General features: G+C 38.4%; 1 protein-coding gene across 5 annotated transcripts in view; it reads right to left on the bottom strand.

Moving 5' to 3' along the window:
* The window catches only part of fam172a (family with sequence similarity 172 member A), a 288,454-nt gene that overhangs the window by 247,990 nt on the left and 26,739 nt on the right, over window positions 1-13,725 (bottom strand). For all 5 annotated transcript variants that reach the window (XM_049470775.1, XM_049470778.1, XM_007243895.3 and 2 more), the window contains exon 5: window positions 2,169-2,234. In XM_049470775.1, coding sequence (XP_049326732.1) covers window positions 2,169-2,234 — 66 coding nt within the window. The remainder of the gene's footprint in view (window positions 1-2,168; window positions 2,235-13,725) is intronic.

Below are 13,725 nucleotides of genomic sequence, written 5' to 3'. Positions count from 1 at the left end.
TACACTGCCACGGATCCTTCCTGTCTTTTATATTGCGTTCACCCCCAATGTGGATCTGTGCAGACTACTCGGAGATGTTGAGATGTTCACAAGTGCCATCTAGCTTGCTTTTCCTCATCTTCAGTACCTAAGTAGTTGATTTTTAGGATTTTCTTTTTTTATAAATAGATAGAGACAAATCTGTTCTGAAAGTCAGAGAAAGAGTTTAATCCTGGGTCATGATGCTGCTTCTCCATCAGCAGCCGGAGTCAGAGAGAGCACAGTTGGTCATACTCTCTCTGCAACCCATCACATACAATCACCTCCACTGCGAAGCTGCCCATCACAGGCGTCTGTTGGCTGAATGCATCAGAGCTAGGGATAATCCTTTCTTCTCTGATTGTATTGGCTGCTTAGTGATGCTGGAATGGTGGCAGTTCAAAAAGAGGCAGTTGGAGGTTGACTTCACATGTATCGGAGGAGGCATGCACTTGTCCTGATCCTCTAGTGTTGGGCACTTTGCGAGTGGAGGGAGAGTCATAATAAGTGGGTGGGATACTTAACTAAGCATTGACAAAGTTGGTCAGCACATTTGCAATTGACTAATGCATCAGATCTGGAGATTGTTGAAGCCTAACTTCACACGTATCGGAGGAGGCATGCACTTGTCCTGGTGTATCTTAGTGGGTAATCAGGTTAATTGTCTAAGCATTTTGATACTGGTTGATACAGGCGTTTGTAGACTAATGCATCAAAGCTGGACATCATTGGAATCCTGATCATTTTCCTTTGAGTGCATTGGCTGCCTGGTGATGCTGGATTGGCGGCTGTTTGAAAAGAGGAACTTGGTGGCTACCTTCAAATGTATCGGAGGAGGCACGCACTTTTCCTGATCCTCCTAGTGTTGGGAGCATTGTAAGTGATGAAGGAGTCCAAGGCTGTGTTCACATTACCAGGCTAAAGTGACTCAAATCTATTTTTTCCTCAATATGACTTATTTTTTCATGGCTGTGCGAACGTGCCAAATGCGTTTTTTTTTCTCAAATCAGATTTGAGTCACTTTCATATGTGATCCTAAATCGAATACATATCAGATCCATAGACATGCGACATGAATGTGAGAGGTCAAATTCACGGAATTCATGTGTCTTTTTGCTTTTACGCATTAGCATTAGCCCTACATGCTTCTCTTTCGTATCCACACATCTCTTGGTGCAGCTGTGTGGCTATAACTGCAAAAAAAAAAAAAAAAACAGCAAAAGCAAACCACCTGGCCTTTTTTCACCTCCTCGACCTGAGCTTCAGTACTTCAGACCAGCTGTTTGCTGTTTCTCCACTCCAGCAAAAGATGCTCCACATATGAGCTGCTAACAAACGCATCCATTTCCCTTTATAAAGCTACGAGTCGTCTCTCAAATATGAGTTTTTTTTGCTGTTGGTAAAGAAGGTGGCATTTATACATGTATGAATGTGCACACGTGAGGCGTTTCAGGGACAGATTTGTTCACATTACACACATATACAAATCACTTTTGTCACATTTGTGAATGTGAACCGTCAAGATAGCCAAATCCGATCTGAGCACAAAATTGGATTTGAGCAATGTGGCTTGTAATTTGAAGCCTTAGTAGCCTTAGTGAGTAGGTGGAATAATTTGCTAAATAATGAAATAAATTCTGCACACAGTTAGATGTTTACAGCTAAAAGAAACTTCAGTTTTCTTTCTCTGTAATTCACATCGAGCAATGGTGCTCTTTTAAAAAGGACCTGATTTAATCTTCATTAAAAAATTACAATCACCAGCAGTGTAATACAGTGCTTCCTCTATAAAAGATAAAAGTTACAACAGTCCTAACTCTTCTGTTTATGCAGGACTATCGTAGCTGAGTAAATGGAGTCTTTTTTTAAGCACATTTAAATACAAAGCAGATGAAGGGCTGCCTGCTCCCGACATGAAGTGCTAAGTCAGAAATTATTCAGCGCAGCCGAGCTATTTGAACAGAGCGCGAGTGATATGGAAGCTTATTCGGAAGCTCCTCGCGCTTCCTGAGAACTCGCGCTATACCGTAACTTAACTCTGAGGCAAACCTTTTTACATTCAATTTCTCGTTAACACCCTGTTTAATCTCCGGCGGCATAAATCAAAAGTACGAGGGGCTCTTTATTCCCCTCCTTTCGAGTGCACTTACTGGGAGCATCTCTTTCCTCAGCTTGCAGTCTTTCTCCAAGCGCTCGTAAACATATTGCGTGATGATCTGCAGAATCAGAGAGAAGAGAGAAAAGAGAGAGAGAGAGAAAAAAAGATAAAGTAATGGATTGTTATAATTTTTTTTTCTGTGGGTTTAAAAACAGAATAGTATTGTACTGTTATAATACTATAAAATACTGTTAGATTGTCATACTGTACATCACAATTAATCAAATTAACAGTAATGGAGTCAGTTAACAGATAACAGTACAAAACTGTGATTTATTAGCATTATACAGTACTTTCTATGGAAATACCTGCCAGCATTCTTATCACGTCCAGTCCCAACTGATTAACATTTTACCAAGTGTTGTGACCAAGTGTTATTCAATGTTATTCAATGGTCAGGACCCCACATGACCACCACAATGCAGGTATTAAGTGGGTGGTGTATTATTTTCAGCAGTGGTGTGCTAGTAGTGTATGTTACAAGTGGATCAGACACAGCAGCAGTGTTGCTGGAGTTTTTAAACACAGTGTCCACTCTACTACACACTTGGTGGACTATTCTCAGTCCAGTAGTGACACTGAGGTGTTTAAAAACGTCAGCAGCACTGCTGTGTCCAAACCGATTGTCCTTAGGGGTGTGCCATACCGTATTGTACACAATAATATCACCAACATTTGCCAATATCATGAACGATATGTTACCCTGAAATGCCCTGAAATATCGTGCCATATCACCCACCCCTAATTATTGCATCCCATTATAAGCAGCTCAGAAAAAAAAATGAGAGACCACTTCAGTTTTTGAATCAGTTTCTCTGATTTTGCTATTTATAGGTATATGTTTGGAAAAAAATTAACATTGTTGTTTTATTCTATAAACTACAAACAACATTTCTCCCAAATTCCAAATAAAAATATTGTCATTTAGAGCATTTATTTGCAGAAAATGAGAAATGACTGAAAGAACAAAAAAGAATCAGAGCTTTCAGACATCAAATAATACAAAGAAAACAAGTTCATATTCATAAAGTTTTAAGAAATCAGTATTTGGTGGAATAACCCTGGTTTCTCCATCTTGGCATGTTCTCCTTCATCAGTCTTACACACTGCTTTTGGATAACTTTATGCCTTTACTCCTGGTGCAACAATTCAAGCAGTTCACCAGCTTGGTTTGATGGCTTGTGATCATCCAGGTTTTCAATTTGGTAAAATCAAAGAAACTCATAATTTTTATTCTAAGTGGTCTCTTTTTTTTCAAAGCTTTATCTACCAGAGACAGATTATATATGTCCAGTATCATTTATTTTACTTTAGTCCTGGATATATGGAGATACTGGATCATTGACTTCTGTTACAAATCTGATCAAATTCTTGTATTTTTTAATATCTCAGTTGGTGGTGTGCCATATCATACCCTGTTCAGTAATAAAATGTTATTAAAATTTTGTTGCAGTAGTGTATTCTTGAAGTTTTTTTATTTTTTTTTTATTTAGTTTTTTGTCATATCGTCAATAGTATTGTTATCTTTTATAAATACAATGAAATATCGTAATGTTATCTTAGGATCACATCGCTTACCCCTAGTACCACCCAAATAATACCAGCTCTGTGGTTTTAATTGATATAACAGTGGATGCAATGCAAAATAACAGTAAAGTGCTGGTGCGTCCCTGCTGTCAGTATTTTACAGTTAATTTACAGTCAAATTCTTTACAGTGTAGGCATAACAAACTAAGTTAGAGCAAACACATGTCGTTGCGCTCTCTCTCTCTCGCTCTCTCTCTCTCTGGTGCTGGTATGTGTAAATTGAGCTGATATTCTAGTGAGCTATGAGAAATAGTTCAGGCCATTTAATACTGCAATTTGCTCTATAAACACATGTATCATTGTGTCAAACAGGTTTAGGGTGCAAACCGTATTAGCACGTACTGACGCAACACATTTTCTCTCTCTCTTACACACACACACACACACACACACAAAGAGATGGTAGTATTCCATTTAGATATGTAGTACGTAGTGTAAGCAAAGCGAAAGCACTTCTTTGCATATGTACAGAGCACATACATTTGGCCTCTAGACACCTCCAGCGAGGGAGAGAGATAATTGGGACTGCCTGGATTGCTCTTGTTCAGAGCAGAGAGAGCAGAGAGTATAGGGGCTGTCAGCCCAAAGCGAGGGTAAAGAAAAAAAATAAATAAATCTACTCCAGTACAAGCAGAGAGTTGATGTAAGGTATGTTTATCCCCCAAGCTACACGACTAAGGAACTCGTATGCAGTGTAATTTCAACCCAGGGCCAAAAGTTTCATGGTTCAACGACATCAACAACTTTCGGCGCTTTCTTTCTTGTAGTTGTTGTTTGTATTTTTTTTCGTGTGTGGGTTTTTTCCTCCACCAAATCAGCAACAGCTGGAAACACGAGGTATTAATGGGTGGAGCGAAGCAGTGAGAAAGGAGCCACATGCGGTTGGTGAGAAGTATATGGTGAGTCAATGGGAAAGTACCATTGTACCACTTTTTTTGGTACTTTTTTCTAAATTGTATCCAAAAAACATAAAAAACTGTAATTATTATTACACAACGTATTTATTTAACAGATGATATGAGTAATCTCATTCTCATACTATCCCCATCTTTTTGGATTTTGTTGGAACAAACAGTGAGCATGTTTCTGGTGCTTCATTAAGAACAAAAATCATTGCTTGTGCTTAAACTACAAATATTTTCCTATGCATATTGCTTTATGCATTTCAGTTTTAAGAATAAATATCAGCATTACATTGACAAAATGAAAATGAATTATATTAGATGTGTCAATTAACTAAAAATTAAGCATAATCATGATTCTTTTTTTTTTCTTTTTGGCTGGTCCAGATGTAGGGAACTTTAAAGATCTCCATGAACCTCGCTGGTAACTAAAGATACTACTAAAATTAATACTATTGGTTTTAGAAAAACATCATAAATTAAATCTCATAAAACATCATAATTAGTTTGTAGTTTTTAGCCATATCTGGATGGGATTAGTTTTTCAGAAGGGTCTGGGGTAATTTTCTCTTTTATGGGGGATCCTCTGTGATTTTTATTCCCATAATTTTAGTCCCATCCAGTCACATCTCTAAGTTTCATCTCCTCACTCTTAATAAAATAGCTATTTGTCCTCTGCCACGCACCGTAGATCTTTTGACTCAATATTGCACACTTATTTTGATTTTTTTTTGGCTTATTATGGCTACTGCGCTTGCACAGATCACCATATCAAGGTGGGAATTCCCCACTAGTGTGCCGACCCTACAACTCTCTCACCACTACTAGAAAGATGATTGGCTATTTTTGTTGAAGGGCCGGATTTTGACTGTAAACAAGCACTATGATTAGCATTCACAGAAATAGCATTCATATTGGAGCCAGTGGCTGGTCTCCTCATTAATAGCGTCTCTGAGAAGGGTCAGCAGACGGATGACCTTTGGGAAGAGTTCGAGCTTATCGTCCAAGCCACACTCATCCTTTGATGATCAGAAAGCTATGCAGCCCACCCCAGCAGAGAGAGCTGGTTGGTTGGATGGGTGGGTTGGTGGATGGTCAGCTGCTGTGGTGCCGTGATGGTCTTCATTGTCTGCGTGAGGTCTCAGACTTCGGTTTCCGTTGTAACCAAGACACCAAGGAATAAAAGTCTGGATTAAGTCTCAGAGCTTAAGCTGTGAGCTGAGTCACCAGAATTCAATCACGCACACATTACCCAGGCCTATGTTTAGGCTAGAATGACTAAAACAACGTCTCTACAGTACTCTGCAGAGGTTTAAGGGGCCTAAGCACATTATATTAAACTGTTTCAATCAGGGATGGGAGTGTTTTTGCTTGTAAAAACACAACATCATATTGGAATAGATGCAAAACGCAGAAAACATCATTAAGAACTAATATATTAAACCAGATGTTGCATAATAACTACAAATAATTCTAGACTCCCAATGGGAGAGTTTTAGATTTTTTAATGAACACAGTGATCTAAAATAAAGTACATAATACTGTGTGTATTAATGTTTTTTTGTTTTTTTTTTGTATTTATTCCAATTAGATTTGGGAAGTACCCACTTTTAAATTCATATTACTCTAAAATATTACAGAGTACAGTGTTACCAGTTTCAGGAAGCAGTCTAAGGTGCTCAAGTAATGCAGTATTTCATTTGAACTCAGCTCCAGGTGGGAACTTTCACCTGGAATGCCTCTATAAGTTGTAGGTTGAGCTTCGCCAATCATAAATTCAGAGAATCCAAGATATCTATTAATTTGTATCTTATTAAACCAGTTGTACACACAATACTATCCAACTTCTACCTGTGGATATTATTCTAACACAAGCATTAGAAAAAAAAAAAAAAAAAAAGGCAAATAAAAAAATGTCAAAAGCCCAAACTTGACATATTTTTTTTAAACATTTTTACAATACTCATATTTTAAACAAATATAAATTAAATTTTTTGCACATAAAAAATGGAACTGTTCCTACACTGAATATAGGGTACTGTGCCAAATTGCTGTTAATAAAATATAAACTTCCCTAGGTCTACAGTACCATGCTAATGTAGTCTGCAGTGAACTCACTACACTTAGCTAACTTGAGAATTGTCGCAGTCCAATGAAAAACAAATATCTTAAATCATTGTCGTTTTTTGTTTTTTTTAGTTTACTACATAATTTGAACACACTATCTATAATAAATAGTCCAATAGAAAGTCTCCAAAATGACCTGAAATAAACTCTTTTTACATTAACTTCTGTTGAAAGTTAAAAGATTGCGCGCTCTCTCTCTATCTCGCTCTCTCTCTCTCTCTCTGGTGCTGGTATGTGTAAATTGAGCTGATATTCTAGTGAGCTATGAGAAATAGTTCAGGCCATTTAATACTGCAATTTGCTCTATAAACACATGTATCATTGTGTCAAACAGGTTTAGGGTGCAAACCGTATTAGCACGTACTGACGCAACACATTTTCTCTCTGTCTTACACACACACACTTACTACATAATTTGAACACACTATCTATAATAAATAGTCCAATAGAAAGTCTCCAAAATGACCTGAAATAAACTCTTTTTACATTAACTTCTGTTGAAAGTTAAAAGATTTTTTATCTCTCCTGTTAAGTTGATGTTTTGGAGATGCTTGTTTTTTTACTGGACAGCGATAATATAAACTTAAACTATAAATTAAAACCAGATTCATATTTATCGTGGCAGCATTTTTAATACCTTTAAGATTGATTCTAGACATTTTAAAGCATTAAGGCCTTTTTGTACCTTTTTAAACTGTTTTAATGAGACATATCAATAACTGATAAAACAATAGAAGACAGATAAAACCCCTGTCACAATCACTACATTATCAACTTATTATAAAATAATGTTAAATGTATAAATTTGAGCTCAATCCTTTTTGTGTTTCCTATCATGTTTTTTTTTCTTTTTCTTAGATATGAATGAAGCTTACCAACATTTCATCCAGCACAATGACCAATTCATGACTCCCAAACTTATATTAATTTAAATTATTAATAATAATATTATTAGTTTTTATTGCATTATGCATTATTATAATTGTCCCATTTTATCATATTACATTTTAATTATTTAAAAATCACAGTAATATCATTTATTGCAATTATGTCTATAAAAAAATGTATATAAAGAAATATCATCCAAACATAAATAGTTATTGTGAGAGGCCTACTTTCTGCACTGTTCATGGATCAACAACAGTCGTGAGAATAGATCTGTTAAAAGCGAATGAAAGATGTTCTGAATTAGAACTTTGGAATAATAAGTTTCTGATCATTAGGTTTGCATTGACACGTTTCACTACAGAGAGAAATATTCCTCGAAGTCTCCTCGCGAGGGAAGGTGGAGAAAAAAAAAAAGAAGCGAAAGTTATGGAGGAATAATAACACAATCATAGTAACATACTCATTTAAAGCCATAAGACATAAGCTATTGCTTATTTGATTACAAACACCAAAAGCACATTAAGGCCCAAACGAGCTAATGCAATGGGATATTAGCAGCCATCAGCGGTCAGCCGGCCCAAATGAGATGACAGATCTCTCCGCCGAATCCGTCGGCGGGGGCTCCAGCTGAAGCGCTGTAAAGACGTAGGCTGCTCAACGGCACCTAATTCACTAAATGTCAAACTCTCTGATGAAGACTAAAATGATTGTGAAGTGCAATATGCTTGTGTTTAATGATATCAATAAGCCTCGCAGGAAATTTCATTTGTGAGCCGTTATTGCTCCGCCATCACAGGTGGCGCCGTGTGATTATGGCAGCAAAAAGAGGAGAACACGAGCGGTTCTGCATAGGCACCTAGGACCAAAGGGTGAAGACTTGGTATATATGTATGGCATCAAGTTAAAGATGGATGCAGATAGTATTTTTGAGCCAAAGTAACTGGTGAAGTTGTGAGGAAGGCCAAAACTAAACAAAAACACTTAAACCTGGCGTCAATGCTTACTGGATGCAGGTAAAGCTCTTGGCCTTGCTCTCTCTGGGTGGGTAGATGGTGCTCTTCCCCTCATCAGTCATAGGGTGATGTCGATCAGCACAAGGCGTCTGTGAGCTGCTGTATCTGAACCTTTCCTCTGAGTGCATTGTGATGCTCGATATTTGGCAATGCTGCATCTGCATCAGAGTCTGACTTCACATGTGTCGGAGGAGGCATGTGCTAGTCTTTACCCTGCTTGTGTTAATTCATCAACCTGAGTAGCAGCTGAACGGGTGGGACAATTGAAAGATAAACTAGGAGAAACATTTGGAAGATATTTGAAATGAAATTATTAAAAAAAAAAAAAAAAGAAAAAAAGATACTTCACATACTGAAACGGACAAAATAATAAAAATCAATAACCTACTAGGAACAGATGAGCAACTCAGAGCAAATTCAATTAAACAATACAGATGTTTAATAACGACGTTCAGCTACATACGCATTTACATCCTGTAAATCGCACATTTAATAAGCCAGCAAATCAAAATAAGCCACACAGGAAGAGTTAGCGGGGATTCCCATAGGTGCATGTGGTGAGTGACAGACGAAGAGCTGCCATTGTTTTCATTCTACATAATCATTGAGTGAGTGACCGCCTTCGCTGCCCTCCTATAGACACAGCGGAGCGCGTTCTCTCGCGCTCGACACAATCACGGCCGCCTGTCAGCATAATTAGAGCGCCGCAGAGTCGCGTAATTAATATTGTCTTATTAGTTTGATAATGAAAGCCCCGCAGGTAAGAATGCTAAGTGCTTCTCGCCTCCCCCTCTTTACGTGATGTGGATGGTGATCACAGGCCTGCTGGAGATGAGTGGTGTTCCGAGGCATTATCTTTGCACTGTCCGCTCTACTGTAGAGCTCTGAATGTGCTGAGGAAACATTTGTGCTGACGAGTCAGCAGCTTAAGCAGGTCAGGAGTGATGGACTTATTTGGCGTTCTGCAAGAAGTATACGGCCAAGTGATGCGTTCAACATATGCTGATAATGCCCAGCGAAAGTTAGTGAGAAATGTATAAGTTACAATAAAATAAAGAGCAAAATAACAAATATTCTGTTAAAATTTCAAACTAGAAAAGTGCAAAAGCCCTGAAAGCAAAACAAAGCACTTCAAATTTACCAACTAAACTGAATTTCTATTTAAGATACAGGCTATGCTGTTGCTATGTGGTCGCTATGGTATTCTAGGTGACTCCTAAGATGTTGCAAAGTGGTTGGTTGCATGATGGTTTATATATTCTTGCTGAGTGGGTACAATAGTACATATTCCATATGCTTCACACAGCATTGCAATATGGTTGCTATTACTAGGTGCTCGCTATGGTCTCCCAGGTGGTTGACATGGTAGTGCTAAGTGAACGCTAGATGGATGCCAGGTGCAGAAAGGTGGCTGTTATGGTATTTTAGGTAACGGACATCATGTTCTTTAGGCAAGATAGTTGCTTTGGTATCCCAGGTGGTTGCTATTGTGTCTAAGGTGGTTGCTCAGGTGTTGCCATTGGTTTCTGTGACACTTCAAGCTTAAGGTTTGGTGTTACAATTGTATTTATATCATTGTTACATTTGAAGAGTGCTAAACTTTTGCACCCCACATATACCAAAAAAAAACATTTATTCAAGAAAAAAACATCTGCCTCACATAATGAGATCCAACACTTTGGAGTCGGAACTGTGCTGTGACTCAATATTCAATAATAATACTGCTATCCCATGAGATTTGGCTTTTGGCATGTTATGATAATAGACATAGTATTGGACATGTAGACTATTTTAAGGCATACAAGTTTTGGACAAGAGGCTACACTTAAAATAAACTTAAAGTGACATTCTTTAAATTCTGGGGATTTGGAGAACTCTCTGGTTAGAATGTGTAATTGCACAACACATGTGGAAGAGTACTTTTATTGTAGGTTAATATAATGTATGATTGAGATGTGTTATTATTAGGACACCGCATATATATGGCGCAATTCGATCCTACAAGAAAAAACCTACCAGTTAAAAGCATTAAGATATTACACACTGCTGGGATGGTCGTGCCAGGACACTGACACCATTAATTATCATATTTTCGCACTATAAGGCACACTTAATATTATTTAATTTTCCCAAAAATCGATAGTGTAATAAGTATAATCCGGTGCGCATTTTGTATGAATTCTACCAATCAGGTATTAAGGAGCAGTAAAGCCACTCTGCTGAAGTGCAGCACTATAAAGGAGATTTCAACAAAGAAGTTTCTCCAGCACCAAGGCTGGAGCAGTATTAGCATTAGCCGCTAACCGCAGCACTAGCTCTTTCGCTGTTTAGAGGTGAGTATATTGGACTACAGCCAACTGCTAGATGATAGCGCCTTGGGTTACCAGAACACTCAGGGTGTAACCAAGGCAAGCGCTGCTGCTAACCGCTAAAACGTGCTAAATAGTGAAAATCTAAGCTTACTTTGAGTAAATAGAAGTGCGTTATTCACCCAAATAAACAGTTTTCAGCAGAGAAAATTAAGAGAGAAACATGGCGACACCCTTGTTCCTTACTATTGTCACTTAAAATGTGCCTTATAATCCGGTGTGCCTTATAGTCTGTAAAATACGGTATGTTTTGAGTGGGATAAAATACTAATGCTTTCAATTCACAGGAACAAATATCAGGAACTGCTGCTTTAAATATGCTTTAAGCAAACTCATGATTGCCAGGCACATACCTGCAGCAGCCCATTACATACTATACTCTGCCCTCTACAAATCTATTAGATAGAACTAATTGATTATAGGCTATTAAAGACTATTTCAGTTGAGTATATTTAAAAGGCTTAGATTAGGACATGGTTGAGGTTGCCTCCGACTAGATAAATATCATCATATATTAAGAGGAAGCTCTTTTTTTTTTTTTTGTTAATCACATCTGCACCCCTTTAAGCCACAGAAAAACTAATACCAACATCCGCTGCCTAAAAAACAAGACCCTCATGAGAAACAGGACACAAAACGCCAGTGTGTTCTCAGGACAGCCGGCCACACTGCAGGGCCAGGAACCAAACTGGAGAGGACCACACAGGGTCAGCTCCAGGGTGCGTGGCCAGGCCTCTGACAGGGGGGGTACTGGTGTTGGGAAGTTGTGGGGCTGCTGACGTGGTTCTGTGCTCTGGAGGATCATGGAGAGGAAGGAAGAGTCTTAGAGGGGGGATCTGCAGGAGAGCGGCGAGGAGACAGAGCGTCTGAGAGCGTGGGGTCAACATTAATCCACACACACACACACACACACACACACACAATGTCCACTGCCAGCTCACGCACTGCTGCACCCACCACAGCTGAGAAGAAAAGGGTTGGACGAACTTGAGCAGAACTCACATCTATTATTCTTGCGTTTCACATGACATCGTAACATAACAGTATATAGCAGAATATAGCTGTATAGTATATAGCTTTTAAAGCGACCTAGCTAGCATCACCTGTGCACAGTTCTGAATGGAAAGCTTAGTTTAGAGGTAGAATCCCTTATAGACAATTAGCTCAGCTAACAAATTATTATTTTTTTTTTATAGCTTTAGTAGCTAACCCATACGACCAACTAATAACAACCATTAATAAAAACTGATATGCTATTTGTATGTTTAATGTATTATTTGTCACACCTCTCAATTCCTCAACAGACTTTTCCACCTTAATGAACTCTAATGCCTAGAATGCCCTTCTAAGTCATGTGTCTCAGCCAGCAAATCAACACCTTTTTTTGTAGATCAGCCTCACCTGAGTTTTAATTCTATTCAGCTGTTAAACCATGCATACGTAAGCTTTTTGTCTTGCCCTTTTTGCTTGTTTATGTAGGTGTTTCGATCAAGTTTTTAAACCTTATTTTACATCTACCGCTCTATCCTTTTCAACTAAGTTTTGGCTCAGATGTTTGTTTTTTTTCGTTCAGTTAAACGGTTTAGTTTTTAAACTCACTACAAATTTGTGTCATCACATAATTTATCTACCAGTTAAAAATTGTCGCTAATGGTCGATTTAAATTGCCTTGTCTGTAATCTCAGACTGTATAATATACCAGAGAAAAGCATAAAGAATTATTACAAAAAAACACATGGAAACATTAAAAACTGTGGCTGTGTGAATGCACAGAGCCACTATGCAGCACATACTGAAGAGTAGAACTCTACAGAACACCCTGGCTAAGCTAAGCTAAGCTAAACTTAGCTAATCTAAGCTACAGTGGATAAAATGTGGCTAGTGTTACATAATTTAAAGGTATGTACAAACACATTATATCTATACTCCTATTTTACTGACTTGGTCGAGGTAATGTTTTTTTTTTTTTCCTTCTGAAGTAAGATGGCTAATTGGAAAAGCCAGTATAATAAAAAAATAAAATAATAAAAAAAAATAAAAAAACATGTCACGTTAACCCTAGTATAAGTGAGCGTGCTAGCAAAAAGGTTCGAATACAGTGCAGACACACATATAAATAGCTGAGGGGCTTAATGAACAGATGAACAGAATGAACAGAACTGTGTGTCTTTGGAAGTTGATCTGTTTGTAAACTCCCATGCAGGCAAATCCTCTTCAAACAAGGGGGCGGGGGGCTCGGGGGCAAAGTTAGACAGGGGGGTGGAAATGATAGAGCAAAGGAAAAAGCAGGATAAGCGAAAGAAAGAGAGAACGAGACCTCCCACAACGCCTGGGAGTAATGTGTGTAGCTTGTAATGCTCCAAAATCCTCTTCGTCCAGCTGACCTCGGTCCTCGGGCGATAAGAAGTTTCTGCCCCGGACGTAAGAGGAGGGAGGGGGATGTCATGCGAAACTTTGACCCCACAGCGAGACGCAGTTCCTGAAGGGCTTGAAAAATGAGGACAGGTGCTTATCGCAGAAGTTCCGCATTAACCCTGACTGACGATAACTCCAGAAGCTAGTTAGTGAGGGGATGATCAATAGCGCTAGCAGTGTTAGTCTTTAGCCTCTGCGGAAAGTGTCACTGATCTTAGGTCAGTCTTTAGAAGCCACTTAGACAAGAG

This window comes from Astyanax mexicanus, chromosome 22, assembly GCF_023375975.1.
Source record: "Astyanax mexicanus isolate ESR-SI-001 chromosome 22, AstMex3_surface, whole genome shotgun sequence".
Lineage (NCBI taxonomy): Eukaryota > Metazoa > Chordata > Actinopteri > Characiformes > Acestrorhamphidae > Astyanax > Astyanax mexicanus.
The sequence above is the reverse complement of the archived record's forward strand: the minus strand, read 5'-3'. Positions and strand labels throughout refer to the sequence as shown.